The sequence below is a fragment of the Cygnus atratus genome, chromosome 6 (assembly GCF_013377495.2).
Source record: "Cygnus atratus isolate AKBS03 ecotype Queensland, Australia chromosome 6, CAtr_DNAZoo_HiC_assembly, whole genome shotgun sequence".
In the NCBI taxonomy this organism is placed as follows: Eukaryota; Metazoa; Chordata; class Aves; order Anseriformes; family Anatidae; genus Cygnus; species Cygnus atratus.
Window position 1 is genome coordinate 4,551,170 of NC_066367.1, and position 12,803 is coordinate 4,563,972.

The following is a 12,803-nucleotide window of genomic DNA, read 5'->3' on the forward strand; positions in this document are numbered from 1 at the left end:
AGCTGGCACTCCACTTCCCCATTCTCAGGTGGTATTTACATACCTGAGGCCCAGGTGGCCCAGCATGACCCTGAGGACCAGGTTCTCCTCTCTCTCCAGGACTACCACTAGCACCAGCAGGACCAGGAGGACCAGCTTCACCCTAAGGAAAAAAAGGGAAAAATGAATGCGTTTTAGCCATATCTCCATGGAAATCAGTGTTAATGTCACGGCCTCTTCCTCTCCTTTGCGTGATTTGAGAAAAACGTTACCACTACCATCACCTGAGTGCAAGAGCCAAATCAGCTCAGCTACCCAATGCTGAGACACATGGTCCCAGTGCAATCCATCAAATGTATGATGCATAGCTCTTCTAGATGCTGAAAGTTCACTCGAGACCCTCCCATAATACAAAATAAAACACTAAATCCTGTATTATCATGTATCTGTAGCTGAATACCTTAAAACCTGGAGAGCCTGGAAATCCTGCAGTTCCAGGGGGGCCTGGGGGACCCTTAAAAAGTAAAAGAAATCCTATTAATACAAGAGGTGAAAGCCATATGGATAGAATTAATCTTAAGTTAAAGAAAAGCCTGATTATGACATTTTTTTCTGAATAAGGAAACACCTGGCAAAATAACAAATATAAATTATGCTATAGAAGATGAAGTTTGGCTAGTCCTAACATATCACACTTTATGTTGTTATCCTGACTTTCATGTTCATGTTCAGCTAAATTTCTTCGTTGTCAATTTAAAAAACACATGAAAGCTATCATTAAAGAAATAAAGTTATAAAATTGTTCCAGATTTGTTTTAATTATAAAAAACAGGTGTAGGAGAAAAATAAGCCCATAAAGGTGCTACACATACAAATGGGCATGCTCAGGTTTCATCATGCAGATGGAAAAGATAAATAACCTTTTGCATACCTCAGCAAAATAATGTCTTGGATAAGAGCATTCAAAATTTTATCTGCATAGAGAACAGCAATTCTATTCTGATTTAAAGTGTTAAAAATCTCCTATTTTCACTGTATGGCTCAAGCATCTTGATCAACACAAATATTCAAATTCAAACAACTCTAGGTCTTCTTACAGGTGGGCCTGCTGCTCCTGGAGCTCCGTCTTTGCCATGGGCACCCTATGGAAAAAACAGAGGGGTCTGATAAGAGCACTACCTGGGCACAGAACCCACATGCCTTAACACCCATGACTCACAAAGCATCTCTTTGTGTTTGTACAGTCCCACTTAGTTTACCAAACCCCAAGGATTCCTCAAGTGTGAAATTCTAGAATAATAATTAACTAAATGTTATTGAAGGAATATCCATCACTTTATGTGACTTGCACTGTAATGATGAGACAGCAAGATACGAAAATATATTCTTCTGAGAATTCTTTAGGAAATAACAGTTACAAGAATCTCCTGTGGCCAGTTTTCGCTGATAAATAAAAAGTAAAAATAAGTAAGATCAAAATAACAGTTACTTCTAACTCACATAAAAGACAAAAAGATCACTCCAAAAGCCTAACAGAATATGATACCAGAACAGTATGATTTAAATCATAAATTGCCTGTCTTACAGACATGTTAGACCAGGTCCGCTGCTCAGGTTATCTAGTATTTGTGCAAACATTGCTGGTTAGGTGGGGACAGATATGTTTTCATATATGATTTTACAGATGCTATGCAGTTTTCTAATCCTTTGCATTACAGATGTTTTAAGATAAATCTTAAAACAAGCAAGGAATTCCCAACATATTGAAACAAGATATATGCTGCTTGCTGATAAGAACAACAGCTGCGATTAATTACTTACAGGGCCACCAGGATTCCCAGGTCTTCCTCTTTCACCAGCTGGTCCTCTTGGCCCCTAGAAAACATAAGAAAACTAGTTTGTGACATGGTTTCCTAAACACATATGGCTTGGTACTGCTTTTATTTGCAGACCTTACTATTGGTCAATGTATGTGGTAAGGTAACTAAGGTTAAAAAAAATAATTAAATAAAAAATGAAAATGAAAAGATGAACAAATCTATTAAGGGGAAAGTGCCAGTGGCCCTTCCATTTAGATGCTACAGGGTACACATATTTACCGGTTGGCCCGGTGATCCGTTTGCTCCAGGAAGACCAGTTTCACCCTGTTATGTAAATTAAAAAAAAACACAACACAAACAATTACAGAATCAACTCTGGTGAGAACATTTTTTGGTTTATTCAAGAGGAAGAGACAGCCCACCCCTTTGCCCCTTTCTGTGTGGTACTGTGTGTCTGCAGCATGAACAGACATCTGTGAGGCCTGAGCCACCAAAAAAAATGCCAAAAGAAAATATTTGAACAGAAAAAAAAAAATTAGGAAGACACAGTCCTTTACTGTTATGCAATATAGTCAACTGATCTGGGCATGTCCTGTCCTTTTAGAATCTCATCTTTGTTACAGCTATAGGATCAGGGCATGACATAGATCAGAAAGTCTAACTCCTTTGGAATGGTTCTTTTCATGGAGATCTTCAGTCAGTTTCTTCAATGCTTAATGGCTTTTCAGAATAGCATAATATGCGATGCATAGCTACATAACAAATAATGGAGGGTATTTTTGCACCTATTAAAAAGATTACACTACAGTTTTTTTACCTTTGGACCAGGAGCACCACTGTCACCTTTGGCACCATCTTTTCCATCAAAACCCTGTGGGAAAGGAAAACCGTATCTGTGAATACTAATTCTCTTGTGGTCTAGAAAATCTGATTCCCCTTGGCCAATTATTGAGCTTCAAGTACATTGTGTTTTTGTGAATATTTTAAATTTGAAGAAGATTGAAAATGATTTTGAACCATAGGAAGGTATGTTACACATTCTTACAGAACGGCAGTAGGAAATTTGAGATTGTTTAAGAAAGAATTACAGGGAAAAAAAATAGTGACAGGAATCTCTGTGTACATGGATTAAATCGTGGGCTCCAGTTTACACGGCTGAGAACTCTGTCTCTTTTCAGCTAGTTTTCTAGCCTTCACACAGATCTAAAATTTATGATAAAAGAGATGTTTAAATACTGTTGACTGAATCCTGTTAGTCCTGTTATAAAGATGCATGGTATAAATGCTGAATACAAATATTCATTATATTATTACCATAACAGGTGCAAGCTGAGTACTTAGAGCAGAGATTACAAACAATTATTTCTAAAATCTTGAATAACTTTATAGTTATGATTGATTAATCTTAATTTCCAAAGTATAAACAGTAGAAGTGGAAACAGAGCTTTTAATTTATCTTTGACTTCAGTTACCTTTTACATACATTTATATTGTTTTCCTTTATACTTAAAGCTATAATGTCATAATGTTAAGAAACGGTGATGTGGATGGAAACAGACTGTATAAACAACAGACAGCTGTTTATAAAATAGCTATTAATCTAAATCAAGCTTTCACCTTGTCAGTAAAGTTTATACAGTATACTGTTTAATTATTCTGCTACTGCAATTGTTTTTATAATAGTTTTAGACTGTATACTGTCTTACACTTTCTACAATTTATAATTTAATAAATGATATCACAATGGGTTAGCTTGCTGACACATTGGTTTCTTACTGTTGACTTTAACAGAATAGCATAAATTGTATGTCTGTCACTATTCTTTTTTATCAAATATTTGAATAATGTTTAATAATATTTTTATTAAATGGTTAATTATCACTTAGAATTATCATATCATATACTTATGTTTTTATTACCGAAATAATTTCATTTAGATTGGGGTCCTGGGCTAGGTGCTGTAGAGATGGAGACATGGTATTTGATACTAGGATTTTATAACTTAAGTAGCACTCCTGTTTTCACATTACTTGACATAGAAGGAAGCACGTTGCTGAGCTTTCAGACAAACATGTTATAACACATTCAGTCATCATTACTTGATGTTAGACATAAAGGAGCACATTTAAATAATGAGTGCTATTAGCTAGTGGAACAGTCTTTGAAAGAAAATTCTTATTCCTCCGTGTCTCTATTTGCATTATTTAAGAGTGGATGCTTTTCTGGAACACATGCTTTAACCCAACGTGCAGTATGGAGCAGTACAATTGAGGTAACTATATAAAATTCAGCGGTCTGTGTTACTATGATTCAATCTCGTTAGCTGGAAATTGATGACTTAAGGAGCACAATGCAATACCATGGCTCATGTAGAGCAACAGACTCCATTGCACCCAGTACAGTCGATAAATACTTACTCGTGAACCTTTCATTCCAGGCATTCCAGGCATTCCAGGGTGTCCCTTGTGACCCTAAACACACAAACACAGAAAGATGAGTAAATTTACATACCTACTGTATGAAGGGCACAAACCGATGCTCATTAAGTATCATGTTCACTTTACTAATACAAAATGGGAAAACAAAACCTATCATTAGATTATCACTGTTATTGGGGGCTTTTTCATACCGGTAATCCAGGGATTCCACGGTCTCCATTTCTGCCTGGTCTTCCTGGTTCTCCCTGTGGAAAGAAAGTAAATTGCTGACTTCTTTGCTATTGCTTCAGTTACTGGCAAAGATCTGGCCCTGAGAGATAAAGGTGAGTTGGAATAAGGAGGTGAAACTTCCACTGAAGACAGCAAGGAAAATTACTCTAGGGTGAAGGTACACACTATGACTGCCTTCTGAAAAACATTGCCAGAATTCATCAACTCACTTTTTTTTAAAATCAAGATTTTGATTAACAACTAATATATTTCAAGCCAACATTTTAGAAATTGTATCAACATAGAAAAAAATATTTTTCATGGTGAAACACTCAAAATGGACAAAAACTTTAGCTGATTGTCTCTCCCTGTACTATACATATCCAGGATTTCCAGCTGTGAGTCAAAAGATGGTTTTAAGAACCTCAACTCTCACAGCAAGACTTGAAGGGAGCAGGCAACCACCATTACTGTCTGCTTTTTTATTTTTTTTCCTAATTGTGTTAGTCAAATATCCTGCTAAAATTGAAACTTTTTTTGGAATAGACACTTATACCTGACGTAAGCCAAATCCAGTTTCTTAGAGTCATGTTGTTTAATTGAGAAACTGGGAGACGTTAAAAATTCTTAAATGCAATGGTATCAATGTGCTCTGCTAACTTAACATTTAATGAAATTTGTTTTTCTTATTTTTAAATCTATAAATAATTTAATTAGTAGTGAACTTACATCTTTTCCTGGTGGACCAGCTGGGCCTATCATGCCAGCAGGGCCTGGAGGTCCCTGAAAAAAAATAATGAATATTAAATATAATAATAGATATTAAGTCTCTTTCAAATTAAAAATGCATTAAGTGCCATAAAATATTTGTACTATTGACATAGACAATAGTAAACAGGCAGGATGAACTGCCAGATTTCAATCCACTCCAGTGATGACACAGATTCATGCTTGTAGGAGCATGCCTTTGACATATATAATGATATGTAGTGTATACGTACAGAAGGGCCAGGTTGTCCTGGTTCTCCGGGGGGACCTTGGTATCCATTAGAACCCTACGATGCAGCAAAAAGCAGTTTAGGATGTGAATAACTCCATGCACTGTACCATGGTGCTACTGTATTTTGTAATGATCTTATTACCAAGCAGAATATGCCTCCATGAAAACAGAACTAAAAGTACTCCTCTAAAAGGGGATATACATTGAAAACCTCAAATCCTTTGTGTGTTTACCGAATGTGCACTAGGATTTCCAGTTTCCTTTTTCTCATGTGAAATTTTTGTGTGAACAAACATTTGGGAATATTAGCAGAGACTCATAGCCAGTGGTATATTTTAAGGGCAATATTCAACTTTAGGTGACGCTCCACAGAATCACAGTAAGCCCTAGGCATAAACACAGAGAATAGCCCTCAGCCATTGAGTCTTGGTGCTGCAGAGATGGTAGAGCCCCGTTAATAAGAAATTACATCTATCCATAAAATTCTTCAGCTTAATATCTAGATTTAATGGCTGCAAATGTACCAAATACTGATGAAAGAGAAAAGGAGAGGCTAAGATAGAAGAGTCAGATGTTTATGAAAAGATTAATTTTACTTACAGGGGGACCTGCATGACCAGGTGGGCCAGGGGGGCCGCTGGGGCCAGGGGGTCCTGGAAAGCCACTCTATATTGTAGATTCAAAAATAGTCATTATATCAGTGTAATATATTTACAAAGCTTAATGCAGCTGCAATATTCACCAACAACTGAAATAAATTTTTACATGTGAATGCTTATTAGTACTGAGAAAAATCCACTTGGTGCAGTTAGTGAACTCTGTTTATGACCATAGGACTTACTGAATTAAGGCCATATTTTTGTTGCTTGTCAGCAAAGCAAGCATTTTTGCCAATGAGCCCTTTTCTGAACATTAACAGTGCAAAGCCATAAGGCATAAATTATACCTGGACTAACCAAAGGACTCAGAGGATAACACCTCAATATACCCATGGAGTAACTCAAATCAGCAACACTGTTCCTTATTTAATTGGTAAAAATGGAGTAAAATAAAAAAACTAAGGAAATTCGCAATTTGGGAAAAGTGTTAATATTTCTACTTTTAGTAGCAACAGCCACAAAAGCATTTGATATGCAAACGTTTTTTAAAAACTAGCACAGTGACTTATTGCAGCTGTATGTGGTTCTTTAAAAATGCTTTTGCTAAATTTAACTCTGTGGATTTGATACAGCCCAAAAAATGAAGTATAGGCATTATATGAGAAACAGTGTGCTGCAGTACAGCAAATACATGCTGTACCTTAATATGGCACAGTGTTTGTTTCATGGGATATTGTTATATGGTGTCAGAATAGGTCAGGCATTACAGATGTCACACAAAACTTATTTTTGTAATACAAGATTAATAGTATAGCTATATATTAAACCGGGTTGCCTTCAGTACATGAATACAACAGGCAGCCCCTCTCTGTTCACTGTTACAACCCATTTGGCACAGACTCAGTCTGGATTCAGCATGGATTGGAATCATCAACTCATCAATTGCAATCCGTCCATCAGACATACGGCTACAAACAAATGAGATGTCATTCTTTTTCAGGGTGCACACTGGAGAGATAAACTCATTGTTAGGAATGGCATTTGCTCACTGCCAGTGTCTCCAGACTGTGGATAAATGAGCGGATTTTAGTTAGGGTGTGTACTGGTGGAAAGGGTCAAAGCCAACATGTGGAGGTTATATGAGAAAGTACACAGAAACGGAGATGTAAAATACAAAATCAGTCTACATGCAGTAGAAAGCCACTGGAAAGACAGGAATGGAGATGTGTGACTGAGGAAATACAAGGCATAATAACCACCCATTGGAAAATGTCAGTGCTACAAATGACATTTTTCATTTTATTATGCATCCACTTTATTTCAGTTTGGATATTTATTAAAATTAACCGGAAGAATCTATGTAATGTTAACATTAAATGCTGCATAGCTCTAGAGAATTTAGTCACATCTGCCTGTTACTGCTCTGCTACTTACTTTGCAGTCATGTATTGCATGATGCAGTATAAAAAAAAAACAGGTGACAGTATATAGAAAATTCTGGTTGAAAACACTCTAGGATGCCCAATTAAATTATTATTTAATTTAGTTTAGTAATTTGACTTGATTTGTTAATTTAATTGTGATCAAAGCACAAGCAGTAAACACCTCAGGGAAAAATGCCAAAAGAGAGAGGAGTAACCATGCTTGTTAACTGAAAGAAACCCTGGTAACAAGCATGGTTCAGCGCATCCCATATTAAGACACCAAGTAGCAAAATGTAGATGATGCAACAAGCTGTGGGCAAAAACTATAAGGAGCTGAAAACAAATAAATGAACAAACAAATACAAAAATAAAGGACTGAATAAGACAAATGGATGAATGACCACAGCGAACGAATGAGGTAGAAATAAAGAGATGAATATAAAAGTGAGAAAATAACGAACTACGGTTCAGGACAAACAGCTCCAACGATTAAGTAAAATTTATTGCACAAGATGATCTGACGGAACCCTGAAAAACAATACGTTTGCTTGGGAATGCCTGGATATATTGCAATATATGGTACCCAAACCTTGCTATGCAGCACAAGATTAGCAATCACGATTACATTTAAACAAAGCAGCAGCCTATTTCAAATAATAGCAATTCATCACATCCATCACATAGCAGATTGCCTGAATCAAGAAAGACACTTAAAGATATCAGTATGATATCACTGCTGCAAGAACGATCCATGTCAATGGTGGTGAATATCTATAAATCCTATTGCCTAAAAGAAAAGTCATGAGGTACACCTTTACCATTTAATTTATATAGTAAGCATAGCTCATGCATAACTCTTTCAGGCAATCCAAGCTTTAGCTCACTAGAAAAATTGTGAAAAACTTGGGCCAGGCATAGCAGGGAGATACAGCATCCTTAGTACACAGTCTGAATAGCTGTGGGTAAAAAAATCATAATAATAGAAAAAGTGAAAAGCTTTGATGCCTGGGATGAAAAGGAGATTATAGCAGGGGTTTTCTCACTTGTTATCAGGCAAATTTGAGTTGTGGAAATGTGAACAAGTATGGAAAATCACACTGAGTAAGGACAGGATGCTGTTGAAAGAATAAAGGAAGATTTGGGACAGTAGAAGGGATAAAAATGTGGTGGAGGTTGGGGGAAGCTATCAGTAGTAGATACCAAAACAGATAAATGAGGAGGGTATGGAAGGGAGAAAGAAGTAAACTCTTGGGCAGGATGAGAAAATGAATCAGAGAGAGATTAGAAAGATGAAAAGGAAGAAAGAGAGAGAAAAAGAAAAAAAAATACAACAGAAAAAAACACCCCCAAAACAAAGCACCCACAGATAATCTATAGTAACTTTCTAGAATGACGCTGCCAAGCAAACTCCTGTCTTACACCACATTCCACTTGCAGGCAATAATTAAATTAAAACATAATTTGTTAAATTATAATCAGGATACATAGACATCCAAGGCATAATCTACAAGCAAAAAGTTTGTTCTTTAAAAAAAAAAAAAGGACAGATAAAAGGCTTTATCATCTTACAATGGGCTGGGGGTAACCTATGCCAACTGAGCCAGCCTTCACATCATAGGAGTCATACTGTGGAGAAAAACTCTGTAAAAGAAATAGAGAAAAACAGAAAAAAAAAGAGAGAAAAAATGTTTGCTACAAATCAAATAAGTATTTTCTTACATTTATATGGCAAAGTAATAGAAAGAACTCATTTGTATACATTGAGTACCATCATCCATAAGAGAAGCCCAGCCAATAACTTTTGTGTTCTTGGTTTAAACACTTCTGACAATTTGTCTGGAAACCAATGCAAGTTCAGTCAAAAGCATTTAGAGAAAACATGTCTTGTGGGGCTTTGTGACAGCAGATAGCTTCTCTGACATGCCCACTTACATAAAATACTGCTTTAAAAAAGCCCCAACCACTGAATTTTACAATCAGTTTTTCAGGGAGATCTTATGTAAGTCTTCTATTTAACATTGACTTTATTATGCAGATATTAGGGAACTTAGTTGAACAACATGGCATTAGTGCACATAGGTGGTTGACGTGCAGATACATGCAGAGTTCTGTCTGATAACCCAAACCACCTTGGACCCAGCTCTTCCACTGGCCAGGCCCAAGAAGGATCCTGTGCTATTGATATCAGCCATCAGGCCAGGATTTAACAGCATTGGAGTTGGAGACTAGTTCAGCCTCTCTTGTATCTGCATCTGCCAAGCCAAAAGTGGTAGTTATCTTGGTATATTATTGTGATGTCCACTGAGGCTGGTTAGCTGACCTACAGCACATCTTGCAGCAGCTCAGTCCTTCCCTGACGATTGCTTTCAGAACTAAATAAAACCAAGACATCTTTCCTCAGTGTTTTGGCTCACCTGTGAGTGGGAAGAGTATGTGGAAGCTATGAACAGATGAACAGTGGCGTGTGTTCAAAAGTAACTGTTTTATCATAACATTTTAACAGTTTTGCATTAAAGCCATTCCATCTTGTAAGGTTGGGCTTGCTCAATTGCACGGGAGACAACGGGACCACTTGACTAAGTGCTAACTGTGAATCAACAACCTTAAAAATCAAGCTGCACAGTACCTGCAGTTAAAATCTTCCGCAATACAACATGAACCACTTAGAGTGCAAAAAAGAACACTGCCCCATGCAGAAAAAATTAAGATGAAGAAAATATTTTCCTCAATTATACTACAGTGCTAAGCATAACTACCAAGGCCACTTGTGCCTAAAAATCATGGCCTGTACATCTGGAAGGTGTCCAAAATGGGGCTTGGACAGAATTTTAGGCATCTAAAGATGAAATTGCAATATTAAAGTCTCCTCTTTACTAGCCAGCTAATCTTGGTGATGCTGGTGTTGCACAGGGGACTCAGGGGTTTTGACCACCACCCCAATAAGACCTCAGGAGCTTTCCTTCTGTGTCTGCCCAGCTCTTCAGAAGAGAATTCAAGATTTGGTGAGCCAAAAATAAAGAGGGAACACAACAAATAGCAACCAAAATGGGACTTCTCTGCAAGCAGGGGACATGAGTTTCAGTCTAGTTGCCTAGGAATGTTTCTTTGTTAAACATGCAAAATAAAGGAAAGTGAGAGAGTTCCTTTGTCATTAAGCTTGAGGGGACACACTTCTCCAGCACAGTTCTTTCTGGTCAGATTATTTCTGAGTCATCTAGGTCTTTCATCAAATCTGGCCCAAAAGTTTTAAAAATAAGATAAGACTGAGATTTAATTGTGCTCCAGCCAAATTTCATGGAAAAACAAATAAACTACAGAGAAACAAAACCTTGACCTATTACTCAGCTGTGTTTTTCAAAGGCACAAATGAGAGACAGATGCCTTTGAAAACAACATATGTGTGAAGGTACAAGCGATAAATTCTTTACTGCCTTTTAAAATCCCCCTCCTATGTATTATTTAAAACAAAAACAATCAGGGCAATCCTGTGATTTGCATGACACAGGATGTCTCCTATTTCCAGTTCACCCCAAGCTTTCCCGGTGAAATAATGGCCCTTTGAAGTCAATGAAGTGCTGCTATTGACTATATTATGCCTAAAATTTCTCCTCAGCATGGGTGCCTTCCAGTTGCAGACTGCTTGCCACAACTGTGTCGATTTACCTTCCTGATGGTTTGTTGAGGACTGGAAAAGGCTGAGAGACAGTCAAGCTTCTCTCCCTCCCCATCTACTTTTTAGTCATCTCTGGAAGTCATCACCAGCCCAAGAGCCCAGCCTCTCTGCTTTATGGCAAGGGCTGTGGGTGTCCACAGGACAGTATTGCTCATGGGCAACAAGTAGAAGCTGAACACAATGATGACTTACACCTCCGTTGATGCTGGGACATGACTGGCAGATGCCGGGGGGACCAGGAGCTCCAGGGCTCCCTGGCTGTCCTGGGGATCCAGGGGTACCACTTCTGCCTGGAGGACCAGGAGGGCCCTGCAAGGACACAAACACAGCAGATACAGACATCAAAGCTTGCCTCGAAGTGCAAGGGCATCGTGGGACGAATATTTCTATTTGTAGCAAAGTCTGTGGGGTTGTGGTGGTGGGAAGCGTTCTCTATTAACTATAATTAGGGACAGGCCTGATCATTCAGGAAAGATGCAGACAGTAGGCAAATTTGAATGAGGAAACCTTTATTAGCTGCTGGAGCCTTATTGCATCCAATATTTGATCAAGCGCACCAGAAATATTAAACAGGTCCATTCCTGAATATGAAAGTAATACTGCAAATGGAGACCATAGATTTTCCTTCTACTGGGAAGAAACAACAACAACAACAAAAATAACATGTAATGCAGTTTGGACTAAACTCTCCTCACTGTGTATTTTTCCCCAGTTGGAATCATTAAGAGTTCTGTTGAAGCTAAAGAGATTACTTCAAAGTAACAACACTGCACAGATTTGCTGCAGACAGCGCTGACATCTAGGAAAGCCGGGTATCTCAGCAGCTTGAATGGTATATATTGCACTGTAAGAACTGGCTCTTGATTTTTTTAGTTTTCTTGGGAAAAAAAAAGAAAAAAAAAAGCTGCACTTACAGGTTCTCCCCTGGGGCCTTGTGGGACTGGAGGCTAGAAAAAAAGGAAAAGCAATTAAATTAAGAAAGAAAAACAAAGTCAAACTGAAAACTGAATATATATATGAAAAAAATAAACAAGAGGAAAATACATTTAAATACTGAAATATAGTTTTATCAAATAAATTAAAATTGTTCTTATTCAAAACATTTAAAAGCCTTTTTTTTTTTCCAGTCAGTCTTTCATCTTTATATTCATGGTGCATCCATAAAGTGTGTGCATCTACTGCAGGCAAAAATCTGGTGCTAATGAAGTCAGTAGAGCTTTACCATTTAGTACGATAGGGACAGATGTCCACTGTGAAAGTCTGTAAAGGACAAATTATGTGCATCCTTGTCTACTAAAAAGCACATTAATACATGTGATAACATAGTTAACTTTCATTTTCTTTCAGACCTACTCCCCCAATTAATTTATTTTTCAATCAGTAACTCATCTATAGGTTACAATCTGGATTCTCAATTAGCATTTTAGAACAGTTTTTTTTTTCTTGAATTCAGCTGCTAGTGATAGCAAAGGATATTCAGCTGAAACGATCTTGGATCTTTCAAGGTGGAGATTTCCTGTCCATTACCCAAGGTCAGCAGGACAGCTTCCACTGTGCTGACCAAACTCTTGCAAATTGAAGACTGAAGGAAGTAGTCCACATGGCCTTTGTTACAAGGTACCACAGAACTGATTAAATAGGGTTTGAACCTGCCTGGGGA

The 12,803-nt window shown here is 37.5% G+C and overlaps 1 protein-coding gene across 2 annotated transcripts in view; it reads right to left on the bottom strand.

Annotated features, from left to right (window-relative positions):
* Positions 1-12,803, bottom strand: part of COL3A1 (collagen type III alpha 1 chain) — a 51,821-nt gene that overhangs the window by 21,008 nt on the left and 18,010 nt on the right. Inside the window, exons 3-16 of one of the 2 annotated variants that reach the window (XM_035536824.2) lie at positions 12,058-12,090; positions 11,336-11,452; positions 9,040-9,111; positions 6,048-6,113; positions 5,449-5,502; positions 5,177-5,230; positions 4,429-4,482; positions 4,217-4,270; positions 2,617-2,670; positions 2,079-2,123; positions 1,801-1,854; positions 1,077-1,121; positions 440-493; positions 44-142 (exon numbers count right to left, since the gene is read on the bottom strand). In XM_035536824.2, coding sequence (XP_035392717.1) covers positions 44-142; positions 440-493; positions 1,077-1,121; positions 1,801-1,854; positions 2,079-2,123; positions 2,617-2,670; positions 4,217-4,270; positions 4,429-4,482; positions 5,177-5,230; positions 5,449-5,502; positions 6,048-6,113; positions 9,040-9,111; positions 11,336-11,452; positions 12,058-12,090 — 855 coding nt within the window. The remainder of the gene's footprint in view (positions 1-43; positions 143-439; positions 494-1,076; positions 1,122-1,800; positions 1,855-2,078; positions 2,124-2,616; positions 2,671-4,216; positions 4,271-4,428; positions 4,483-5,176; positions 5,231-5,448; positions 5,503-6,047; positions 6,114-9,039; positions 9,112-11,335; positions 11,453-12,057; positions 12,091-12,803) is intronic. The other variant, XM_035536825.2, reaches the window with a different exon arrangement.